The sequence below is a fragment of the Lissotriton vulgaris genome, chromosome 7, assembly GCF_964263255.1.
Source record: "Lissotriton vulgaris chromosome 7, aLisVul1.2, whole genome shotgun sequence".
In the NCBI taxonomy this organism is placed as follows: Eukaryota; Metazoa; Chordata; class Amphibia; order Caudata; family Salamandridae; genus Lissotriton; species Lissotriton vulgaris.
The window spans coordinates 1,452,120,009-1,452,145,497 of record NC_141695.1 but is presented as its reverse complement, the minus strand read 5'-3'; the positions used below and the strand labels follow the sequence as shown (position 1 = coordinate 1,452,145,497).

The 25,489-nt window shown below is 43.8% G+C and overlaps 1 protein-coding gene across 1 annotated transcript in view; it reads left to right on the top strand.

Annotated features, from left to right (window-relative positions):
* PTPRT (protein tyrosine phosphatase receptor type T) overlaps window positions 1-25,489 on the top strand; it is a 1,692,228-nt gene that overhangs the window by 699,777 nt on the left and 966,962 nt on the right. Inside the window, exon 7 of the mRNA XM_086932257.1 lies at window positions 17,639-17,932. Coding sequence (XP_086788383.1) covers window positions 17,639-17,932 — 294 coding nt within the window. The remainder of the gene's footprint in view (window positions 1-17,638; window positions 17,933-25,489) is intronic.

Genomic DNA, 25,489 nt, shown 5'->3' with positions numbered 1-25,489 from the left:
TGTTTCACATTGTACCGCCTGTTAATTCATCATATGCCATGGTGTGTGTGCGATGGCTGGGACAGCAGGTACTAGGCACCCTACAGACTCTTCTGGCAATGAAAAATAACCTACTGAAGCGGCAGTAAGAATAATTGGTGCCACAGACAACCAATCAAATAGATTGATTCGACCAACTGCAAAATTAGGTTTACAAGAGTTGGTCTAGTACAATCACCCTTAGTTTTGAAGAAGCACATGGAATTACCTTAATAAGGAGAGAAAGTTAAGTTAGCCTTTTAACATTTCTATTACCATCGTTTTGACACATTGCCTGGTGGTATGAGTTAGGGCAGAAGGCATTTCTGCCCACCTGATTGTGAACGCAATGGCGAGTGAGTACAATGTGAGTAATTTTGATATAGCATAATATTCAAATAAATTATACCGCATATTAATAAATTATTGTCTAACATTCAGAGATTAAAGTGCTCTTTCAATTGCAAGTGTAAGGAGCTTTTTTTAGCATTGTTTCCTCAAGTCTCTTTAGGATATATAAGATGATTTTAAGTCGATCAGTGTCAATTAGATGAATCATACAAAAGTAAAGACTACTTGACAAAGAATATGATGGTACCTAGATTATTATGTTGAGAAATGTATGATAACAAAATGTACAAACTACCATTGGAAAATGTTATTTATAGAAGGGACAACTTTTCAAACAGTGGAACTGTGATCATAGTCATTAATATGATAACCAAACCTCCTTTGAGGGATCATCTTGGGCAGCCAATAATGCTCACACCTGGCCTAAGGTTTTTTCCCATTCCTCTTGCCAACTTGCTTTTGTGACAAACTCTAAAACCTCAAATTTTGGGGACAAACATTTCTAGTAATTGTGTTTATATAATACAAATGTAATGTTAACATTTACAAAGTATCCGCTAACAATAATGAACTAACACTCAAGAAAATATATTACAAATGCATCAAACTACAAATGCATTACAAACTACATCCATCAAGCTACAAAGACATTACCAACTAAAAAAAAACTACAAACACATGTGTAGTCGAAAGAGACACACAAGCACCAAAAACAGACACTCTACAAATCTGAACTCCGTCAAGGCTAAAAGATGGGAAATTGCATGAATGATGAAATCAAGCAGAGCAGCTGTAGCCCTTGAATATCTCTTGTGGTCATATGTGGTTCCTGGCTGAGAAGTTGTTCCAAGTGTTTACAAGAGCCAGAAGTGCAGAGATTTGAATAAAGGTTGTCTGCGTTGCATTCTGGGATTTGTGTTCAATCTCTCCCGGGGCGTTGTGTTATTTTTATTCTGAGATGCAGGTGGAAAGCGCCGGGACACTCTTTTCGAGTAGCCGTGCGCTATAAAAGAACGCTGTAACATAACATAACATAACAACATAGAGCCTTCTGTGACTCGTGGAATTAGCTTAAAAGAAGACCAGTGGCCACAGTGTACGTGTTTTGTAGATCAAGGCAAGAGAACTTCTGTTTTTTCAACCTTTTCAGTTTGACATTTAATATATATAGTTAAGGAAAGTCCCAGTGTCTTAAATCTAATATTTCTGGAAGAACAATTGAGGTTTTGGGAGGATAGTTGTAGGAAATTACAGACTTTCGATTTTTTTATGTTTTCAGATTTCTTGGTAACAATATGTCAAATAGGTTCTGCGCTGTTTTGGCGGACTTTTTAATGGATACTGATTTGCCAATCCATTTGAAGATATAGGATTTATGCAGTTAAGAAGGTGCCTTTTCAAGGGTGTTAATGGTTTTCTTGTAAAGACTTGTGCTCCAAATAGTTGATTTTTAAAGAGATGTGAATAAACAATACCAAGCAATCACAATGTTTTGTCAGATAAGTTGTTCCAACCAAGCAACATTTTGTGATTTATGCAAACTAATGCTCACAACTAGGTTTGCCAGATCAGCATTTTGCTGGTGCTATGCGGAACAATTGTGTGCAGTTAAATGCTTTTACCTTTTTCCCTAATGTGCGAAATCCACAACACACTAAGAATGTTTCTGCTACCTTCACAAAAGAGGGTATGTAGAGAAAATGTGCTTCTACTTATATTTATCAATTGTGTGGTATTCTTTTCAATTGGACATTTATACAGTGGAAGATAAATGCTGCCGTATGTCAGAAATACATTGGACTTGTCTAGTTACAGAATAGTTGTTTGGGGTTTGTAACATTGGCAAATCTAATTAAATTAAGACCTTAAAAACAGGGAGATATAAATACAAATGGAATGTGTACTACATTTCATGCAGATTAGAATCAATTTGTCTTATTTGGTTACTGACTATTTTGCTCTCATCACCGTTCAGGATTAAACCATTAGTTGCGAACACATTTATAACTCCCAATGCTGAGTCCTTTTCTTGATGTTTGGGTGTTCTTCGCGCCTTTTTCCATGTATACCATGCCAAGTTATTGTCCTTTTTTCCACCGTCCTGGGAATTCTAAAGGGACCCAGAGTTTGTGAGTTCGCCTGGACACCACTGAGAAAATAGCCAAATTATAGCAAAAAAAATTCTTGTTAGGAGAAAATAGTAAAAAGTGCTGTACAGGAAAGCACAACGTTTTTTCTTCAAAGCAAAACATTTGCTGTGCTAAGATCACCATCTTACCAGCTATCAGGAACAAGAAAAGTTGTATCAACAAACCAATTTCTTATCAACATTTTTGCATTTTTTCTAACCAGTAGTCAATTTTTCCTAACTTTTGTGGTTGGCAGTGGAAATAGGTATGAAAAGATCCTGGAAAGCAATGCATGTCTTAAAAATAAACACATTGCTAAATTCAGTACGGATTCATTTGTGTAGATGCCTTAAGGTTGTCCCAAATACAATAATTGTTGAATTAAGAAATAATGAAAATAATTAAGAAAAAATAGTCATTGGTAACAACGTTTTTCATCAGTAATTTTTTGTCATGGTAGTCAATTTTCAAAAGCAATATACCACTATATCCGATCAACCATTCTGTTTTTGGAGTTATATCAGGTTTGTAGGTTCTTCAAAAATGTAATGAGCTAACAACTGAGCTGCAGCTTATAATGATTTTCATTATGTACCTACAATAGAAACTCATTTGATAAAATATAATTAATGAAAAAGGGGTATGAGGAAAACATGTATCAGAGAACAGGATTGTGGTTATTTGCACCCCTCTGAATTTGGAGTTACCCATAATATCATGTGCTTTAGAGAGTATATTACAGAATGTCTTCTTACATACATGTGCGTTAGAGAGGATATTGCAGAATGGCTCTAACATACATGCTTACATTGAGAAGCCAAAAATGCAGCGAAATCCAATTGGTGATAATAGTTTCTATTATTCTGTGTTCCCACATGTTTCTCAATAAAACCCTGTGTGGCTGGATCTAGCGGCCATAGTACAAAACACTCTAAAACACAACATGAAGACATTTTATATTGTGAATAATTGTAGAATTTGAGCTCTACATTGAACACCACCCAGGAAGATTTACCAAACCTAGTAATTTCTGAAAACTAGATATGTAGGGAAGTTCTGCAAGATGTGACTTGCACTGATTACATGAATGTTTTTACGAAGAAGGCACTGGAAACCTCAAACTTTGGCTAAAACACCCATTTCCATCACATTTCTAGGATGGAATGTTTCGGGAATCGGCAAAGACACCTGGAATGAAGTGGTCTTTCTACCCCTCCCGGGGTGGGAGGGAGCGCGCTATGGGAATCCCCCAATTTCCCTGATTGCAATTTGATTGACCATATTACGGCCCAGTGGCTGGGTGGGATACCACTATATCTTATTTTGATCCCAATATAAAATCCTGTGTCAAGGAAGCTTCCTATCCCCTCATTTCAGGGGTAGTGGATTACAGGCAATACTCAATTGGGGCCATGCCTTATCTGTCCTCTGGGGTGCAGGCAGAAAGACTTTGGTGTGGCGTTATGGCCATATGCCATAGTGGGTTACCCCATCTTTCTTTGTCTCTATTTCAAAACCCTAGTGTCTAGTATCCTTTCAACCCAAGAAGGACACATATGGGTCAAACCCCCAACCTGTCTTGCAGTAGGTGCAGAAATACTTTATTGCCCCCTTAGAGTGTAGGAGTGGGACACTATGTAAGATGGAGCTGCCCCTACCCATTTAAAAATTTGCTTCTAAAATACCTGATGTCTAGTGGGCTTTCTGCCTCCAATCTGCCTGTCAGGGGGACAGAAAGACGTTATTGTCCCTTTTGAGTTGGGGGCATGGCCATTTGCCAGAATGGCCCACCCCAGCTCTCACTTTAAAATAAAAAAAGTTATTTCACTGGTATGTAATGGCCGATGACCACATTGAAAGGATTAAGAGACAATGAGACATATTTACAATAACTGATGTATCAGCATTGATGCATCAGATTTTTTGAGCCTGCTACAAATGCTCTAACATCACCATGGTTGTGCTGTATTTACAATACAGTGTTCTATGGCGCAAGGATTCACAGATGCGTCAGAAATTCGGACTCATATTTTGGCACTAAAGTGGCGCATTGCTGGAGTAGGTCGTAAGACTGATGCAACTCCAACAATGCATTAGATCACAGAGGCGAGTCCCATGTTAAAAGCTCAGCATCAATCTTTACGCCTGGTTTTTAGAAGGAGCAGGGATTTTGAAGCCGCCAAGTCATAGAGTGATGCACTGGAAAGTTGTAAGTTTCACTGCTTCAGTTCTATGTGGCTTTTAACATAGGAAGGCCAACCCTGCATACATTATACCTGGCCAGGTATAATGTGACACATGCCTCTACAAACTGATGCATTGGAACCAATACGTCAGTTTGTAAATATGGAGCTGTTTGGAGCACTGATTTCTCCACCGCTGTGCTGTGTAAAAATAAATTACGCTGAGGTGTCACTAGCTCCTTGTAAATATGCACCAATGTGCCTTATGTGTACTTTCCATGCTTCTGATATATGTTTTTTTAGATATTTATAGTAAAAGCTCTGGCATTATGTGGAAACATTCTTTTACACAGACCTGTGCCACAACAACAGTGACGCTAAGTTCAAGCTGCAAGTTCACAACTTAGCAGTCAGAGAAAGGAACAGTTAATTCATCTCCTTGATAAAAGAATTAGTAGGACTTTGTGAGTCCAAATTGCCTGGTGTGACAGCCGGTTTAGAAATATACAGTGTAAACACGTCAGGAAAAACAAAGGCATTTTAATTGCTTATTCTCTGCCTGATCTCAGTCAGTCAATGTTATCAAGGTGGACTGTAGCCAGGCATTTCAAAAGTTCTTCTGGGGCCTGCAATATCTAAATGAAGCAGAGCCCTTCATAGGAGGAGAACCTATTTTGTAGTTTACAAATATAACATGTGTACAAAGAGAAAACAAGGCAGATCAGCAGTCTGTGCCATCTAGAGGAATTGGCAATGCTAACTGCCTCATCATTAATAAGAATGGCAGCCATGTTTTTAAAATCTATCAATAAATCTATTGCAGTACAAGTATGGGGCCCCTCAAAGAGTTCGGGACCTGTGAAAGAATAACGCTCTCTGACCCCCCTTCTGATGGACCTGGCTGCAGCTCCTCCACATCCTCCCTAGTTTCTGCACCTCCGATTATTGTAGTTTGTTACGAAGGTAATCTATGTCCGTATGTGTTCAGCACCAACAAAATAGCGCATGTGCCATTTCCTTGTTGGATACATCGCTCCATATAGGACAGTGGTTTTTGCATCTAATTGAGAAGGTTATATTGAAGGGTCAGTGGAGGTCTTGAAACGAGCTATTACTTACTACCTTTCGATTCATATGTCCTGTTCACATGTGCAGCCAGCAGATGTCATGTAGGGTAACCGAACCGAGTTTACAGCTTATTAACTACCTCAATATGGCTGGCCAGAAGATCGCACTGCATATTATATTTGTCAGATGTTTAACATTGTTTCCTAAAACACAGTACCTCCTTCCTATATCCATTGTGCAAAAACATGCCCCTGCCAAGGCTTGACTTGCAAAGGGGTACCATACATTTATGGGTTTTCTCCTGATTTGGGTGTCCAAAGCAATAAACTGGGTGCATTCTGGAGATTTGGAAAGCAGCTGCATGGGCCATGTAATTCACGGTACCTGTATTTTGGTCACAGATTTCACCTATGACTGTACAGAAATATACCACAGCCACAAAAGTTTCAACATCTGCAAGTCCTAAGGTTACCATTGCAGGGATGAAGACCACCCGTTCCCTGATAGGTTATCTGACTATGCACTGAACAAGGCACTTATCAGATCGTCAACATTATCTCCCCCTAAACTAGTTGTTTCCTCCATCTTCCTCACACAGGAAAATATTACCCCAAGGTTTGACTAACATCTGTATTCCCCTAGATCTTCTGTGTGTGAGGTTTTGAGTCATGGCTATCCAACGGTTTGAGTGTGATCCACACATCAGACACCAGGCAATGTGTGTGACGGGGACATTCCAAGGGAGATGTTTGTGGTTCTTGGGGCCAGAATTTACAAGCTCCCAAGGGAACGTACTAACCAAAGATGTTTCTGAAAACTAGTGGCAAATGGAAATCCATAGTAATTTGACTTACCTCAGTTCAACACATTTTATTACGCAGAATTCCCTGCAAATGTAATAGCATGTCTAAAACAATCACAATTTCTTCACATTTTCTGTGACAGACAAATCCAGAACTTCAGGCAACCCCATATGTGTGGGTTGCCTTATTGCACGAGGCAGGGTGCTGCAGAGCGGTGGACTGAGGCTTCTTCACGGGCTACGTGAATTCCAGCGTGATTCCAGCCCTACCTGACCTCGCTACAGGAGTAGCTGCCTGCTAACAAGAACTCTGTGTCCCTGAGGGAGGAGACGTGTGGCCGCAGAGGAGGTGAGAGGCGCGGCCCCGGGACTGCGAGGCACAGCGTTACCAACACCAGCTGTTTCCTCTTCCCGCGTGAGCCGCGCCCCCTCCCAGTGCCCCGCCCCCTGCAAGGCGTACTTAACCTCTCGCGGCCCCCGCTTCGCGGGTGCCGCTCGCTTAGAGGCTTGTGTTGTTTCCAGAATTCCAGCGTGATTCCAGCCCTACCTGACCTCGCTACAGGAGTAGCTGCCTGCTAACAAGAACTCTGTGTCCCTGACGGAGGAGACGTGTGGCCGCAGAGGAGGTGAGAGGCGCGGCCCCGGGACTGCGAGGCACAGCGTTACCAACACCAGCTGTTTCCTCTTCCCGCGTGAGCCGCGCCCCCTCCCAGTGCCCCGCCCCCTGCAAGGCGTACTTAACCTCTCGCGGCCCCCGCCTCGCCGGTGCCGCTCGCTTAGAGGCTTGTGTTGTTTCCAGAATTCCAGCGTGATTCCAGCCCTACCTGACCTCGCTACAGGAGTAGCTGCCTGCTAACAAGAACTCTGTGTCCCTGAGGGAGGAGACGTGTGGCCGCAGAGGAGGTGAGAGGCGCGGCCCCGGGACTGCGAGGCACAGCGTTACCAACACCAGCTGTTTCCTCTTCCCGCGTGAGCCGCGCCCCCTCCCAGTGCACCGCCCCTTCCTTACATTTCACTACAATTATATAAACAGGGATAACCACGCGCATCGCGGGACGCGCGCGGGTCGACGCCCGGGCGAAGCCCGGGCCAAGGGCGGGCCCGTTTAAGCCCGTTCAAGCCAGGGCAAGTCTGGTCTGGGCCTACCCTCTTTCAACCGTACCTCCCCGCCTTGTACATTACCTTCCGCACTGGGAGCCATCCACCACTATTGTTTTAGCTTTACACCCTAAGGGTGTTTCTCTGCTAACATGACTACCAGGGCTATGAGGAACAAAACGGCCCATGGAGTGGGTGAAGTAATTGGCCCAATTGACCAATTTATTACCAAAGCTAACGATGCTATCAACCAGGGAATTGTCTTGCTTGAAAGACGTGTCTCCCAGGACCTTGCCGCAGCACGGAGGTCTTCTATGGGCCTTCTCGCTCTAGCCAAAACACCCATCCACCAGGAAACCAACGCTCCTTTATTACAAGAAATTCGTGCTGAACTTCACACCATCCCAATGAGCGTCGACTTATCAGTCACCCATCTCTCACTAGGGGAAGCCTCCATGGATGACCTGGAGAAAACTGCTACCTTGGTGATCAGCCCCACTCAAACCGTGCCTTCAACTTTGATAGAGTCACAACCTCAGCCTTCACCCTTAGCTGTAGCCTCATCCCCGAAACCCGAGAAGGTGTCCAAGGAGGGAGCCATTCCCAAACAAACCAGTGTAAGGTCAATACCCAAGTCTAAGTCGCACTGTCCACCGAAGCGTACTAGGTCTAAAAAACCTTCACGTACTAACCTTCCAAAGATCTCTAGACAGTCATTGCCTGACAACGTGGATGACTCTTCTCTTTTGGCTGCCTCGATGGAGGAGACTCACAGGGGACATGACACTGTTAAATCTAATCATTTAGAACTCACTGTACAAGTTTTTGACTCAATTAAGGATTTTATAAAATTGCAACTACTCCCAATCGAGCGAACGCTAAATAATATTGAGAAGCAGCTCGCTAGACTAACAAACCAGGTTAACCATCTCAAACCTTCTGTTACCACCGTAGAGCCACTAGCCTCTACGACCACCAAACATGTTCAGGCTGTTACTATACAGAAACCAGCGCCCCAACCTACAACGCATAAAGCTCCCCCACCTATAGAAAAAAAAACAAAAACTCCAACTACTAACCAAACTACTTCTACAGACACAAAGGGTTCCACTAAACAAGTACAGGGAAAACCAGCAACAAGTGCAGATCCCACCAGTAAGAACTCTAAGCCCTCATCACCTAAACCCTCGGCCACCCAACAGGCTGCTGAAGCACCCATTAAACCAGTTGGCCCAAAGAGACCAGTCCATCTTCCCCCAGAAGCAAGCCCCTACACCGTGATCCTTACAGGGGTACCAGAACTGGAAGAAAACATGAGTGAATCCACCTGGTCATTAAAAAACAAAGTCATGCAGTGGCTCCAGATTAACAGACCCCTTCCTTCACACTGCAAAAGTAGACTGTCCATGGTACGAAGAGTCCCGTGGATAGGGGATACAAGGAAAAGAATAAAAGGGGATTGTATCATCATCAATTTTGATAACCCAGAGACAGTGAGTTATATATGTTCCTGGTCAACCCTGGAGAGAAAGGGAAGCATAGACACTAACCGTCTGTCCTTCTTTTACCCACCGAGGTTTCCACGTGAACAAGATTTCCCCCAAAATTGGGGCCAATCCCCAGGCTGGAGTTGGTCTCAAGTCGAAACACGTAACAGGAGGAGGGACTGGGATTACCTGCCCTGGAACCCAAGAAGAGATCATCCATACGAAGAGGGGTGGAGAGGGGCTCCAACTAGTAACTATTTTTCAACCTTAGAAATGGTCGACTGACCATTAAAAAATTACTTACCGTTTAACAACAAGCCAAGGTCCCCCAGGTCTCCTGCTAGCCCAGGGATGACCCCAAGCAAACATGGAAACCTTGCCCCTCCCCAACCCACTGAGGACTCCCTTAACCTGGCTCTGTCACACGGCCCTTCTGAGCCGGAAAGTTTACAAACCAATGACTCCCAGATTTCTTTTTCAACCCCAACTTCTGACCTGAATCACCCAAACTGCACCCCAACACATTCCATTGAGGACAAATATCTCTCTATCTTATCTTGGAATATAGCCGGGCTTTCAAATAAAATAAATGACTCAACCTTCCTGAATTACATACACACTTTCGACATCTTAGCGTTCCAGGAATGTTGGGATCTGACGCCCGTAAATCTGGATGGTTATAGCACACATTTCACTCCTTCTATTCAGTCCCATAGAGGTAGATCCTCTGGAGGTCTTTGCTTGTACGTTTCAAATAGATTAAACGCATCATTAGAACGCGTTGACCTCCCGCAAACTGATCATAGCCCAAAGTCCTTTGGCCGTCTACTCCAGGCCTTTAAAATATCTGGGAAAGAGGTTGTCAACTCTCTCATAATTAATCTATACAACGGTGCACAGAGAGATGATCAAATAAAATTCATGGAGTTTCTTTCTATAGTAATAAAGAAGGGTATGGGAGGGTCCTCCCCAGACCAGCGCTTGATCATTCTAGGTGACTTCAACTGTCACTTATGCCCATATAGTGGAACTAGGGTTTGTGATCAAAGAGCCCCAAATGGAGAACACACCACCCATTTTGAACATTCAACCACGGGTACCCAACTGAACAACTTACTACACGAGTGGGATCTGGGTTTCTTCAATGATCTAACTGTGCCCCCGACTGATTTTTTACCCACATTCCATGGAAGGGGATCGCTCACGACAATAGACTTTTTCCTCTTGTCCCACACTCATCATGGAGACGCTTTAGAATTTAATAGAGAGGAGTTGGTTCTGAGCGATCACTACCCCATCAGCGTTAAAATATATTCCCCCTCCAGTGGTCCTAAGTCTAGGAGCATCGCGGAAAACCTTTTTTCACACACCATTTCACTTTCGTCAAGAAACGGATACACCTTAAAATGGGCTAAAATTGACACCTCGAAATTTCTTGAAAATCTGATCAAAACGGCTCCTGACCTTTTCTGGACCTGTTTAGAACTCCCACCCAACCCTTTGGAAATTATTTCTGCCTTCGATCAAATCGCCTCACAAATTAGAAAAAACTTGAGCAGAAACAACAACAAAACCAACGCTCCTAAGAGCCAAGGTTGGTTCGATCGCGAGTGTTCCAACACTCGCGACATCTTGAAGTCCAGCCTCAACAAAACTCCAATAAACCAGGTGGAGATCAGATCCGTCCGTGCCGCTTACAAACAGGCAATTAAGAACAGAAAAAAGGAACTGAAAAACGCGGCCTGGGAAGCTCTGTTGAAAGCCAGTACTTTAAGGGACAACACGGCATTCTGGAGGGAGGTGAACGCCCCTTTCTTTAGTGACAGGACAACCGACTGCATAGAAATTGCCATCACCGAAGATGTCTGGATAAACCACTTCACCGATCTCTATAAACTAGATGACCGAATTGAACCAAGGGAGAGCAATGAATCGCTAATCAATAACCCAGAGCCGTTTCCACTTTCCATCTATTTTAATTACTCGGAAGTGGAACTGGCTATTCTTGAAAGTTCAAATGCCAAAGCGCCCGGCCCAGATGGAATCCCCATAGACTTATTCAAAGACAACATCCAATTATGGGCACCTATTCTTACCAACGTCCTTAATTCTTATGCCCGTAAAGGATTCCCCACAACATGGCAAGAAGCGATCATAATACCCATTTTCAAAAAAGGAGAAAGAACGGACCCAAAATGTTATAGACCTATCTCCTTATTGGACTCCATGATCAAGGTGGCCGGGAGAGTCCTTTTGAATCAACTACAAACATGGGCACAGGAGAATAACATTTTATCTAAATTTCAATATGGGTTCGTTTCTGGTCTCGGGACAGTGGAACAATGTTTAAATCTAGCTCTGATCATTGACAAACATGTGCTGGCAAAAAGAGGCAACCTATATATGACTTTTGTGGACTTAAGCTCTGCTTTTGATTGCCTCAACCATAGCTTACTCTGGTCTACCCTTAACAACATGGGCGTTGATCCAAACATCTTATCATTCATAAAAGAACTCTATCGTGGAGCCGGGGCCAAGGTTCGATATGGGAAGGACGGAGCATGCACCAACAAGTTCCCTATTAGAAAGGGGGTCAGGCAGGGCTGTATCCTTGCCCCCTTTCTTTTTAATCTGTATATCAACAGCGTCGCCGACTGCCTGGCCAAATTAGATGTGGATTACCCAAAAATAAGCGGCCTTGCGGTTCCAATTCTTTTATACGCGGACGACGCCGTGATTATGTCCAGGACCCAACTAGGGCTTCAAAAAGCGCTGACCGCCTTTTCTACCTTTATGGACATGAGAGGTCTCAAGATCAATGTAAGCAAAACTTTTACAATGTGTTGCAGCAACAAAAAAAACTTCACTTGCAATACATACATTGATGCTAAAAAGATCAGTCTCACAAAAACCTTCACCTATTTAGGTATACTTTTTAGCAGGACAGGCACTTGGAAGAATGCTGTACACACCCGAAACCTGGCCTTTATCAGACAAATCGGAGCCTTAAAGAAATTTGCGACCAAATTAGGTGGGAAACCAGTTAGAATCTTGCTGGACATATATGCTGCCAAATGCGTCTCTACCGCAACATACGGAGCAGGCATCTGGGGCATGGCGGATTGTGGAGAGATCCAAATCAGTGAGAACGCGTTTTTAAGATTTCTGTTGGCTGTTCCCCGATCTATTTCAACCACAGTCTGCCACAATGAGTTAGCACGAGTATATATCTCTGACATAATTAAAACCGCTCCAATCCTGCTATGGCACAAAGTCTGGTCCTCGGATAAAACAGTGTTAAATCAGGATATAATTAAGGACTGTATGGCCTTAACCAACTCAAGAAAAATACCCTGGCTCGCCTACGTACAGAAATTTTTAACCTCCCTGGATCTAGCTGATATGTTTACCAACCCCACAACGTGCCAAACGATTTCCAAAAAAGACCTTAAAGCTCGCTGTTTAGGCTTACTTACAGACAGACGTTCCTATCTTGAAGGTAACAAACAATCGATTGCTAACCACAACCTCTTACTACATGATGACGGCATCCCATCCTATCTTTCCCCCTTTATCACCCCCTATACGAGAATGCTGCTGACAAGGATGAGGACAGACTGCTTCTTCCGCCTACTAACATTTCCCACTGTAAACGATTGGTCGGTTACACCGGCGGTCTGTCCTTGTGACAATGTCTCCAAACAATCCAACATTCACGTTATTTTATTCTGTAAATTCTATGACTGGGGCAGAAGGAAACATCTTCTTCCGCTCCTCAAATTGTGGGGCTTGAGACAGTGCCGGCCAGCCTTACTTAAGCTATATATGCTTGAAGATGAACTTACAATCATTGCAGCTAGTAGCTTTTTGAAATTCGCAGTAAGGTGCAGAACATCAATGAATTAACTGTCTTCTGTTCCCCACCAGCCAAAAAACTTTACATGATTCTATATAAACCTAAACTTTTAACCTGTTTTTAATATGTAGCATGTCTTTTGATCGCATTTCATAGTCATTTTATATTGTATTATATGTGCTTTTATGGTTTTCTCTGCAAAAATCGAATAAAGCTTTATTTGACTTGACTTGACTTGCACGAGGCAGGAATAAGCCATATTTACAACACCGTGACGACCACATTGACACAATCTTGACTTCACATAGTCACATATTTGGTCTGTTCCTGTCAGATATGATTGGCCCTCCCACACACATGAAAAACTGTTGTTATTGGTAAAAGTGTGAAGCCAGAAAAAAGTCTGAGTTTGTTAGCTTTCCCTCGATGCCAGGTGACCCCAGTCCCAGATGTGTGCCTGCACCCCAGAAATGAACTGGAGGCTGTTTGGATTATTTCTTAGAGCACCCATGCTCCTTACTGGGTTGCGTGTGTCTGTGGTCAGCAAAGGGCTGGAACGTAAATAGCTTCTCGGATATTTTCTTGTTAACAGAGGTGTGAGTCTCAATCCCAGGGAAAGTGTATGTCTGCATCCCAGCAAAGTGCCACGTGATGTGTGGATTGTTTTCAAAGAATATAATAAGATCCAGACACAATCCAAACTTGATGGGGCACAATGTGCCCTAGCAAGGAAACAGGTGTAGTTTGGATTTCGAGGCACTATTTGGTTTTTGATTTTTAAGCTAAAGAAAATCCAAAGAGTATCTGGTTGTGTGTTAGGCACAGACACACAGCTCTCTCAAAATGTGTTCCTTGTGCTTAGAAACATTGAAAGACAAAGGATCTTCATGAAACTGAATCAGGGGGTTGAGATTGCATTGGGAGTGACTAGGAGAACCATCCTAGCCCAGTCCTTTCCAATCTCTACCTTATGGTTCATGTCTTCAGTTGGAGAAGTGGGAAGAATGTGGGAAGGAGACATTGGCTCATCCTCTCAAACTATTTCTCATCTCTGTCCTTCATACCAACATTACATTTCACTCGGGCATGTTTAGAAAGGGACTAATTGATGTCAGTAATTCCCTTTCTACAAACCTTCTCAGATTGCATTCACATGAGAATTAACACAACAAAAAACTAATTGATATGGAAATATCTATATTTTGTGAAAAGAAGAATGTAGAACACAGAGGTACTCACCCACATTTAATCAGTATAACAGAAACTATTTCATTTCAGTGGGGATGAAAAGCATTTGCCAGATTGAACTAAAAGATCGAGAAGCGGGTATCTGTTAAAATAAGTAGTACTAAACTCTAAAAGGCATTTTTGCCTATATAAGTATTTTCGGCGTGAAAATTCATCAGTTATGCCTGCTGGAAACCCCAGAAGGTTCCTTTGAAAGCATAAATGACTTTAGTTCTGAGATATCTGCAGCACTACATCCCATGCAAGGGTCTGGAAATTAATGAGACACACGTGGTTTGCCTTGTAAGTTTCAGAGCGACCAAAAACGTACCTTAGCAGGTATATTTAGAAACTGAGATCTGACCCTTTCCCACCCCAGACATTTTTGGAAAGATACTCCAGTTGGCAGCTTGAAGAATTCAACTTCCAGGATTGGAATGGACTACTCCCAGATTTGCTGTGGTGTAGTAAAGGACTTTGTGGGTAAAAAAAAAATCCTGCAACAAAAAAAATTTGATTTTAAGTATTGGTCTGACCTTTCCTTTTCAATTCTTCACAGGAGTAAATGGCAGCCTTAAAAAGGGATATGACAGATGCAGTACTATACCTGGAAACCTGCTTAAGACACAGTCTTCCAGGATTATTAGTACACCAGTTTTGCTACTCGCAAAAAAAGTATAAAAGAATGTTCTGGCAGAGCTTTCCAGGGAGGGAGATGTCACACAGTCTTCGGACTCTCTTCCATATTCTGCAAAATGTCGATCTGCAGCTGGCCCTGGTGGCAGTCGTCTTAGATGCCACAAACGCCTTTGTTTCAGTCGAGTGGGATTACCTGTTCATCATACTTCAATATAAGGGGCTGCCCAAAGGCTTTCTGTCTTGGATACGACTCTTATACACTTCTCCAGTAGCCAAGGTTCTGATCAATGGGCATACTTCCTCCCCCTCCCCTATCCCACGGGGCACACGTCAGGGTTGCCCCCTTTCCCCTCTCCTTTTCACGCTCGTGATCGAACCTCTCGCGGCCCAAATTAGACAGCACGATCAAGATAAAGCACTGTAATGTCAACTCTGTCCTATACTAATTTCACTATATGCGGACAACATCACCTTATATATTTGGGGCCCTCAACAACCCTCAATCCACTCTTGGGTAAATTTGTGCGGTTCTATGGGCTCTCATGAATCAACTGTTTGAAGTATCAGATTTTTCCTCTCACTTTCTCAGTGAAAGTGTTCAATCCAGACTTCCCAATAGAATGGTGTAAAACAGAGGTTAAATACCTGGGGGTATGTATCACTGCGGATTGTGACGAGCTGATGCGCATAACCTATGCCAGGGCATTGGACAGCATTACTAGCAGCGTCACAAGATAGATTGCGCTCCCACTTTGTATGGCAGGGCGTGCCTCACTCATTAAAATGGTCATTCTCCCAAAACTCCTTTACTTTTTTTTAAATATCCCATATGACCCGGGTAGACACTTCTTCTCCGCACTACTCACAGAGCTGATACGACTAACTTGGGAGGGCAAACAGCCTAGGCTACAATGGGATACGCTTACCAAACCGTACTCTCAGGGAGAGTTTTACATCCCTGATCTAGAACTGCGCTATCTTTGCGCGCAGGCGCATTATGCTCACTATTGGTTTCACCCACCCAAATATATGCCACAAATGGCTACGGGACACTGGCTAGCGCAACCTATCCCACTGGAAGGGGCTATTCTGAGCTCGGTCATGCCTCGAGACACTGTCCCAAAGGCGGTCACGTGTACAGTGAGAGCATGGCAGTGCATTGCCAAACAAATGCACAAGCCCATGGTGTATTTCCCTCTCCTACCTTTGGTCTACCACCCTAGGATGCCAGTACTGGAAGAAGAAGCTTCCCAAAGAACTAAAGCAAAGTTCAACATTACCTGCTGGGGTGATCTCTATTTAAATGGCAAATTTTGTACACTGCAGCAGCTGTTTGCTATTGCGACACCCTCTCCTATGACATCTTTCTTTGCGTCAGACTCTGTCAAGGCATAAAAGAATGCACTTCCACATATCCAAAAGATCCGCAAGACCTTCCCCCGCTACATTCAATACTACGCAGTGATGCCGTCTGACGCCTGGTAGCCACAGTATATCATAGCTTGTATATCGTGCCGACTTCAGTCCAATGCCCTGCTAGTGTCAGATGGACCGCTGACATAGCTCAGGAGATAACTGAAAAACAGTGGGCCTATTGCTGCACACAGACACAACAAATCTCGTCCAACAGCCGCCTGCACATTACACATTACAAATTCCTGCACCGTACGTACTACACCCCTGCCAAAATGTACAGGTACAAGCTGCACGATAACAATAAATGCGACTGGTGTGGCGTAGAAGAGGCGGATTTCCTGCATCTCAAGTGGGAATGCGGAGCTATACAGGAATATTGGCGACAAGTACTCCACACTTTAGAACAGATGACATCACCACAGATACTGGTTTCTACCCTGCTGGCGCTGCTAGGTTACATAGAGGATATCAGTGTAGCATATCGACGATCTGTTTCATTTGGTCTCCTACTGGCCAAACGGTGAATAGCATGTAGATGGGGACGGGGCAGGGCGCCCAAGTTTAAGGACTGGATCAATGACATGATATTTTTGCAGGAACAGACATTCACATACACAGAGCTCCTCCCTCTGACTTCACGCCCTATGGATATATGGGACTTCCTGCATACATATCCACTTGCACACCCCATTGATGCCCCGCACATGGCACATTTTCCCTAAAACGAGTAAGGCCTGCATGATTAAAATAACGCTGAGCTACACTCCTAGCACACACTGGATTAACAGCAGCACATTTCTGCCCAATTCGACAAACAGTCTTGATTGTTATGGGGAAATTACTGTATGTGACTGATGCAACACTGAGTACTGCTATTAATGTAATTAAGTTTTGAAAGCTGCTATGTATCTCTATGCGTATATTTAAACTGGATGAGCATGTAGCTACCCAAGTACTGTATATGTTGAGTTGGCTTTATGTTCAATACATTTTTAAATATAAAAATGTTCTGGCAGAGTTGTAGGGCTCTGCCCATACTTTGACACACTTTTATTTGAATTGGACCAATTGTGTTCTTTCTAGAACAACTTAAGTGATCACACAGGAACTAAGAATGTTATTTATGTATTAGTAAAAATGACTGTTCTTTAAATAGAAAAGATTGTTGCGTTAAAAGAGAAAAGAAATGTGGAATTTAATGTGAAAGGTATTTTATTTCTTCTAACTATGAAGCAGGATTTGTTGGAACTTGGGGTGCAGAAAGAATGGTTAAATGTCTCAGTGGTATGTTGTTCTTTGGATGTGGTATGCAGAGGAAGCATCTTTTAAGCACTGAAGTGATATTGACTCTTTACTTTTTTCAGAACCTCCAACACCAATTGCCCCACCTGAGCTCCTCGCTGTTGGAGCCACGTACCTGTGGATCAAGCCAAATGCCAATTCTATCATTGGAGATGGACCCATTATTCTGAAGGAAGTGGAGTACCGGACCACTTCAGGCAACTGGGCTGAAACACACATTGTGGACTCTGCGACCTACAAGTTGTGGCACTTGGATCCTGATGTAGAATATGAAATCCGTGTTCTCCTCACCCGTCCCGGTGAGGGGGGAACTGGGCCTCCAGGACCTCCTTTAATCACCAGAACCAAATGTGCAGGTAAACTGTTTAATTCACTTGTGGTATAAACATATGTATTCATGCCACATTTATGCCACTTATTTTGGTTTGAAGTATAATACAATTACAGGGGAATGCCTATACTCCAAGTAGACGTACCTTATATTAAACTGTCATACATAACTTTGGCATCAAATCTAAACTGTTTTTGTTGTGGTGTCACAAACTGTTTGCCCATCAATTGGAGGGAAACTGTACCAATTCACATATTTTAATGTTCTAAAAAACAGATCTACCTCCACTTTGATTTCAGTGGTCTTTGGCTGGACTATCACTAATGTCACAGCATCCAGCCTTGCATCAAAAGATAATTTCCTGAATTCACTTTGACAGGAGTCTTTTCCCTGTATCATTTGGTTAGGCTCACTGTGTGTACTCATGGTTCTTCATCACCACACATTTGATGGATCCTCCTTTTTTTTACAACATATTTTATTGATTTTACATGGTATAGCCCGGGACTTGTCCCGGAGGATAAATTGTGAAGAATATACATACTGCCATGAACATCTGTTTGTGTTTGTTGATTAACACTCAAACGTAACAATAACAACATTGTGCAGTTCGTTTCCAACCCCACCAAATTATAATCGAAATGAGAATATGTGGTCGGAGTGACCAAAGGGAACTTTCAATTGTATAGAGACCAGTCGCATCCAAGGGGTATAGTCTTTCAAGGGTCTGACTCGGTGAGTTGGGGTAAGTCTATGCCTCTGTAGTCTGCCCACTGCAGGATGGTCCTCCTTTTGACCCATTATCTGATCTCAGGCATCCTGTTTTCCAAATGTCACTGTTAAGTTGACTATTTATTTTGTTCAAGAATTTACATTTTCTGGTGCATAACTGCCCTTTGCATTTTCATTCTTTTTAGACCCTATTATCCACTGAAAGTTTAATTGGCCAGCAGGGACTTCTGTCACCACAAAAGCTGGGTAAACTTGGAGTGAACTCCCAACCAAATTAAATGGCATTGTAGAGGAATATTTTTTCCTAACACTTGAAAAATAGTTTCGTGCTAATCTGCAAAAACCCTGGTGGTGTGAGATTAATGTTGGGGTATTTTACAAGCAGGGTAAATGTTCTCAGTAAATGTACATTGATTGCCTGAGATGTGAGATTATAGTGTTAGAGTTGTCAGGAGGGTAAGCATGGTGCAACAAGAATACCAAACAGCTGGACAAAGGAAAAATATGTAATGGTACAAAGTGAGAGGTATGCATGCATGCAAGACATGTATGGGGCAGAACTGAGGACAAAGACAACTAGGGATCATAATTAGAATTGAATATTACAAAGGCCTTCAGTAAGGACAATACGTTAAAAAAAAAACACCTGTTCATTAGTGAAAGTGGCAAGCGGGCGGATGCCAAGTCTCAATTCTCTCTGAGAGAGGCAGAAAATGTTCAGTTGGAGTTAAGTGACAAGACTAAGTGAGGGAGTCAAAAATATTTGTGTTGAGTATCGCGCCCAGTGCTGAATATCAAGTATGACGTCACACATGCCACCATGTGAAACCAAGATTAACTCTGCGATGGAGCCATGGAAGAATGTAGAATGCTGTTTGCCTGGCTTCAGCAAAGCTTTAAAAAGTGACAAAAATCCACTAAAAAATAAACGGCCAAATCTTCAGCAGAAATTAGTTTTAGCCCCAAAAAATGCTAAGATATTTTTTTCACAAAATTGTCTGAATAGAAACAGTTCCTCAAAAAGTAAAACCATGCAGATGTCTTCCTTTAAACCAAGCTTGTCCACGGAGTTTTCAAATAGAACCAGAAGTGTAGGATTATGTCACGTTTTAGATGGTACTTATAGAAAAATAACTAACTTCCAACAGGCATTTGTGTGGAAAAAAACAATTAAAAATGCTTTATGTTAAATAAAATCGTCAGTGATTCAAATGTTAAAGAAAACGAAGAACCATCCTGAAATGTGTTCGATATTTTCTGATAGGAATTGCCTATAAAGCAGATTGCCCTAAAAAAAAAAGTTTTTCTTAAGACCCCGTGGTGCTGCTAAATGTGGAGGCTTGCACATACATGCCCTGTCTAGTCTTGGTTCCACCTCATGCCCCTCTCTTCCACTATCCTACACTTCCTGTATCTTATTTCGGTCTTGGAGGTTCGTTTTCTCTTTGTTACTGTTGTCCTCTTATTCTCTTCCATCTTCTCCCCCCCCCCTTTCTGCCCTTTTCTCTTTCGTTGTAGCCCGAAGTTAGATGATGAAAACATGCCCCAGTCCTTAAAATGAGTGCTGTGCCCACAACCAGCAACCACCTCTAAATGAAACTTCCCATGCCTAAAGAGTCTTACCCTCTTAAGAGCACATAGTTCTAAGAGAGTAGGAAATGTTCCTCTGCCCTCTGACTCCCACCGAGGCAATTCGTTAATAATTTTTGCTCTGCGGGCCAATTACTGCTGCAAAATCGGTTTGTCCTCCTAGGGGGCCATGTACTGCACAGCACATTTTGTGTACTTGTGTCCTTCAACTTTATTAATCATACACTTACTATAAAAAGTTTTTCTGTAACTATTTACGTGCTTATTTCATGTGCATTAAAAATGCATTTTGGGCTTGAAGTTGCAAGGCAATTACAGTTTTTCTCTTGGTGTGTGTTCAGCAGGGGTGACCAAGGGGTGAGAGAGTCATACTAAGTGCACTGTATAAACTGAAACGGAAAATGGTGGGATGTAGAAATGCTTTTCAGCGGTCTTGGCCAAATTGAATACTCTTATTCTTGTTCCTGTAAGGGTTTATTTCAGATGTTCTGTTCAAAAAGTAAGCTGCGAAAATTATAGATCAACAATACAAAAAAGCACGTGTCCCTGCTGCGATGCCCTGCACAACAAACTCCATTCAATCAGAATGTAGAAAAGTGGTTCCTCCATTAAAATATACAGTGCACAACTATGTGATGAAAAAAAAACACCGTTGTAAAATGCTTAAATATGAGAAATACATTAAAAAAAATTGTAACATAGCATAGAAACAACTGTTCAGAATGTTTTTCCATTTTAGATGTTGAAGGTTGTTCCAGAAGCACACATGCCTTATTGGGAGATGGCCTACTCTTCTATACAATCCGACCAACTCAAAATGGAAGAACGACGGCCACATTACGGAGGCTGGCAGCAGCCTTCTAAATTTCCCTAGTTTTGTAATTCAAACTCCACCACAATGAGTAACTGGAAAGAGGTCTATTCTTCAAACTTTTGACAATAGCTCCAAATCTTAAAAAGATTAACATGTCCAGTGTTTGACATTCGGCATAGGTTATGCCCATTCCTGAGATTTCTGTTTGTGAAAAAACTTGGTGATATTTGCCTAAGTGTGGATGCACAACCAGATGCACAACCAGGTGTGACACCAACTGCTCTCATGCTTCAGACCAGTCCTCTTGGTGGCCCGAATGTAAATAAAGTTTGTTTTTTATGTGCCAATGGAATAATAGCGATGCCAAGAAGAAGAAGCATATGTCCTATTACCTCCCACTAGCTCTCACAATTGCTGTATTTTTTTTTTTGTAAACAAATTTTATTCAGTTTTGCGAATAACAAAGACATGGCACTTTCAAATTCCGATGTATTATACAATCCCATAAGCTGCATTGCGCTAGTGAGAGGATATGACATGCCCTAGGCCTGTTCCGATCAGAGCTGTCCACGTCTACTCCTCCGTCTGCATCAGCCTTATAGTCCAATATATATATCATTCTTGTCCATTCGAGAGCTTGGCCTCTATCCTGGAGGGCAGTGGCTTACTGCTTTAGGAGTATGTGCACACAAACCCCGTCCTCTCCCTAACGTGGGAATTAACAACAAGACAGAAAAGAAACAAACCCCTACCTCCCCAACAACTCCCCCTTTCCCCCAATCCCCCTGTACCCCTACCCCCCCACACCCTAGCAGACATGTCACTCTCCCTTGTGTCTTGTTTGTCATGCAGCATACCTTTCCGTCCCTCCGTAGAGGATCCTATGACAGTGATCCATGACACATCCCGGTCCCATCTCCAACATCTCCCCCACCCTCCGTCCCACCCACGCACCAGTGGCCGCCTTCCAGAATTGGTGAGTGAATCCCCCGTCTGCAGGGGATCAGACCTCATCAGCCTCAGGCCTCTGCAGCAGGTCTACCATCAACCCCCGAGCTCTCGCCGCGTCTAGTAACTTATCATTGTCAGTCCTCCGGGCCACCTGCAACGGAGAATCCCCTCACAGTCCACCCATTTTATGAATTCTCGCAGCCATCTCGCAGTGTTAGGGGCAGATACCGCTTTCCAATGGCTAGTAATTTCCCACTTAGCTAGCACTAATCCTAAATCTAGGAATTTACTGGTGATTTTGTTGCAGGCAGTGTGGGGGAACCAATGTAACAGGCAAACACTCAGGGTCAACTGTAGCACCCTGTCCCCCCAGAACCCATGAAGCAGCGGACAGTCCCAAAGCATATGCGCAAATGCTGCCTCTTCTATTTTGCACCGCAGACAGGTTGCGTGGGAACAGAAAAATTCATTAATTTTAAGAGGAGTGAGGTACGCCCAATGGAACAAATAGAATTGTATTTGCTGAAATTTCGCATTTCGGGAGCATTTCCATGCCCGCTCCATCAGCATCTCCCATCGTTTTGCGTCTATGGGTGTCCCCAGATCCGCCTCCCATTTAATGTGCAGATTCTCTAAGGGGGTCCTAGACCCCTGTGTTGTCCTCCTATAGAGGCAGGAGACAGCCTTAACCTTTCCAGCTGAAGTGACAACTTACTGACAAGGGAGGAAGGTCCTCGGTTCCTCCATTCCCTTCTTCCAGTGTTTACGCAAAGCAGTCAACAGAGCTGCATGCAAAAGAAAATCCTGAGCAGGCAGTTCAAATCTTTCCGTGTGGGGTCCTGAAATGGTATCAGGACCCCATCTTCATAGATATCCCCAATAGTTGAAACCCCTAGTTCCTCCCAAGCCCGCAGCCTCTGCCAATCTCCCCCGTGTGGCAACACCTCACAGAGCCATATTGGGATCTTAGGCGCATACGCAGGTCCCACTTTACCTCTTCTAATGGCCCTATTCGAGCATTGTCGTGCCACCCACAGATCCCTCGGCACCTCCCTTTTTTGCACCGGTAACTGGAGCAGAATCCGACCTAGTTGACGGAGTCTCAGGTCCATACCTCTCTGATCCTCCTCTATCCTCAGTCTCCTGCCATCCACTGCGTGAACCATTGAAATTGGGTAGCGTGGTTATATGCCTCAAAATCCGGCACCGCAAACCCGACCTCCTGTCTAGGGTGTGTCATAGTATTCAGGGCCACTCTACACCTCCCAGAACCCCACAAGAAACTTGTAACCATAGAGTTAAATTGGGCAAAATACTTCCCAGGTATCCACAAGAAACTTGTAACCATAGAGTTAAATTGGGCAAAATACTTCCCAGGTATCCAAAGAGGTAGCGCACCAAAATAAAAAAGTAGTTGAGGCAGGGTTATCATTTTTAGTAACGCCACCCTTACCGCCACTGATAAAGGCAGAGTCCCCCAGAATTCAAGATTACTCATGTTGGTTCTCAACGCCCGCCCCACGTTGCCCTCAAATAAGTCAGCATGCTCATGATAAATTCTGACCCCTAAGTAAGGCAAGCAGTTGCTTTCCCATCTCACATCCAGCTCCTCAGGGGGTTCATCTCTGTCCCCTAGTACCGGGAAGAGACATGTTTTGTTCCAGTTCACTTTAAGCCCTGCCACACGTCCCAATCTTTACAGCAATTCCCAGGCACCCCTTAGCTCCTCAGCAGCATTGACGAGGAACATTAACAAATAATCTGCATATAGTGCAATGTAGTGAACCTGACCCATCCCTTCCAAACCCCTGTAGTACCTCCCCATTCGCGCATGGACCGCTAAAGGTTCTATTGCCAGGGCGAACAGGAGGGGAGACAGCGGGCAGCCCTGTCTCGTCCCCTTACCCACATTGCAGGCTGCAGAGATTGCCCCACCCGTTCTAATTCTGGCTGTCGATTGGTGATACAGAATCTTCTTCCAGGTTACAAATCTCTCTCCCAGGCGAACGCCCTCAAAACCCTGAACAGATATTCCCATTCCAAATTATCTAAAGCTTTTTTAATGTCAATCGATAGTACGCATGCCTCCCCCCTTCCTCGGCTGTCCAGTGCAGAAGTTGACGCCGTATGTTCATGGCCGTGTACCGGGTAGGAATGAAGCCAGCCTAGTCAAGGTTTAGCATCGCAAGAGGGCGATAGGCTGTGCAGTCCCATGCCGGCTTATCCGGCTTAAGGAGGGGTATGATAACTGCTTCCCTTGTTGAGCTAGGGAGACAGCCATCATGCTTCAACTGGTTGTATAGGGTGACCAGCTGAGGAGCCAGCAGGTATACATAAGTGGCATAAAATTCAGATCGTATCCCATCAGTACCTGGCGTTTTATTCTTGCCCATTCTCTTAATGGCTCCCCTGACCTCACTCAGCTCTACTGGTCACCCCAAGCCCTCTGCAACCTCAGCCTCAATCCGCTTCCCCCTGCGTGCTGGATTTGCCAACCAAGCTAGTAGTGCTCCATATTTATCCCTTTCCGTGCGCCTACACCCCATATGCCCTGTAATCAAAGCACCTCAGCCTCTCCACTTGTTCCGCCACCTCCTCTTTCGCCCTCATCAGTTCCTCTTGTTTATCCTCCCGTCCGGGTCTTTCCCTTTCCTTCTCCCTCAGCCGTACTTCCGCCCTCTGTACCTCACTCAGTAAAGTTTTTCTGACTCAAACAGCCTCTCTAATTCAGCGACCCCTTATCACTACTTTGAATGCATCCCATTCGTTTTGTTGGGTAGCGGATGTGCCAGTGTTATATTGAAAGTATTCTACAATGGCAGTACCTATGGTGGTTCGGAAGACCTGGTCTTCCAGTATTTCCGCTCTGAGACGCCAGCTAGCGATCGCCATCCGAAGTCGGACCCAGTTAAAGGTCAACACCAGCGAATTGTGATCAGAAATCGTCCTGGCTAAGTACTCACTCAGTGTGACCGTCAAATGCACCTCAGGGGAGCAAAGTATAGCGTCTAACCTGATGTGCAACTCATGCATAGCCGGGAAATACGAGTAGTCCCGCTCCCCAGGGTGGTGAGCCCGCCAAGTGTCCGTTAAACCCCAGCGCTGTTGCCAGTCCCGTCTGGCTTCTGCCACCCTATGAGTGGGGGCGTCAGGGAGAGGAGGATGAGAACGGTCCAAGTCAATGTCAGTAATGCAATTGTAGTCCCCACCCAGTAGTACAGGACCCGTCAGCTCCCCGCTAGTTTCTACGATAACTGTGCAAAAAAGGTAGGTTGCACAACGTTAGGGGCATAGATGCTCCCAAACGTAATGTCTCGGCCATCAAGCCGCCCTGTTGCTATCGTAAATCGGCCTTCTGTGTCCACCACCTGCCTAACACATTGAAATGGTACTCCTGCCCTCACCCATACTAAGGTGCCCCTTGCATATGCCGAATATGTGGTGTGAAATACCTGCCCTCTCCAGTGCCTCTGCAGTGCTGCTCCCTACGGCTTT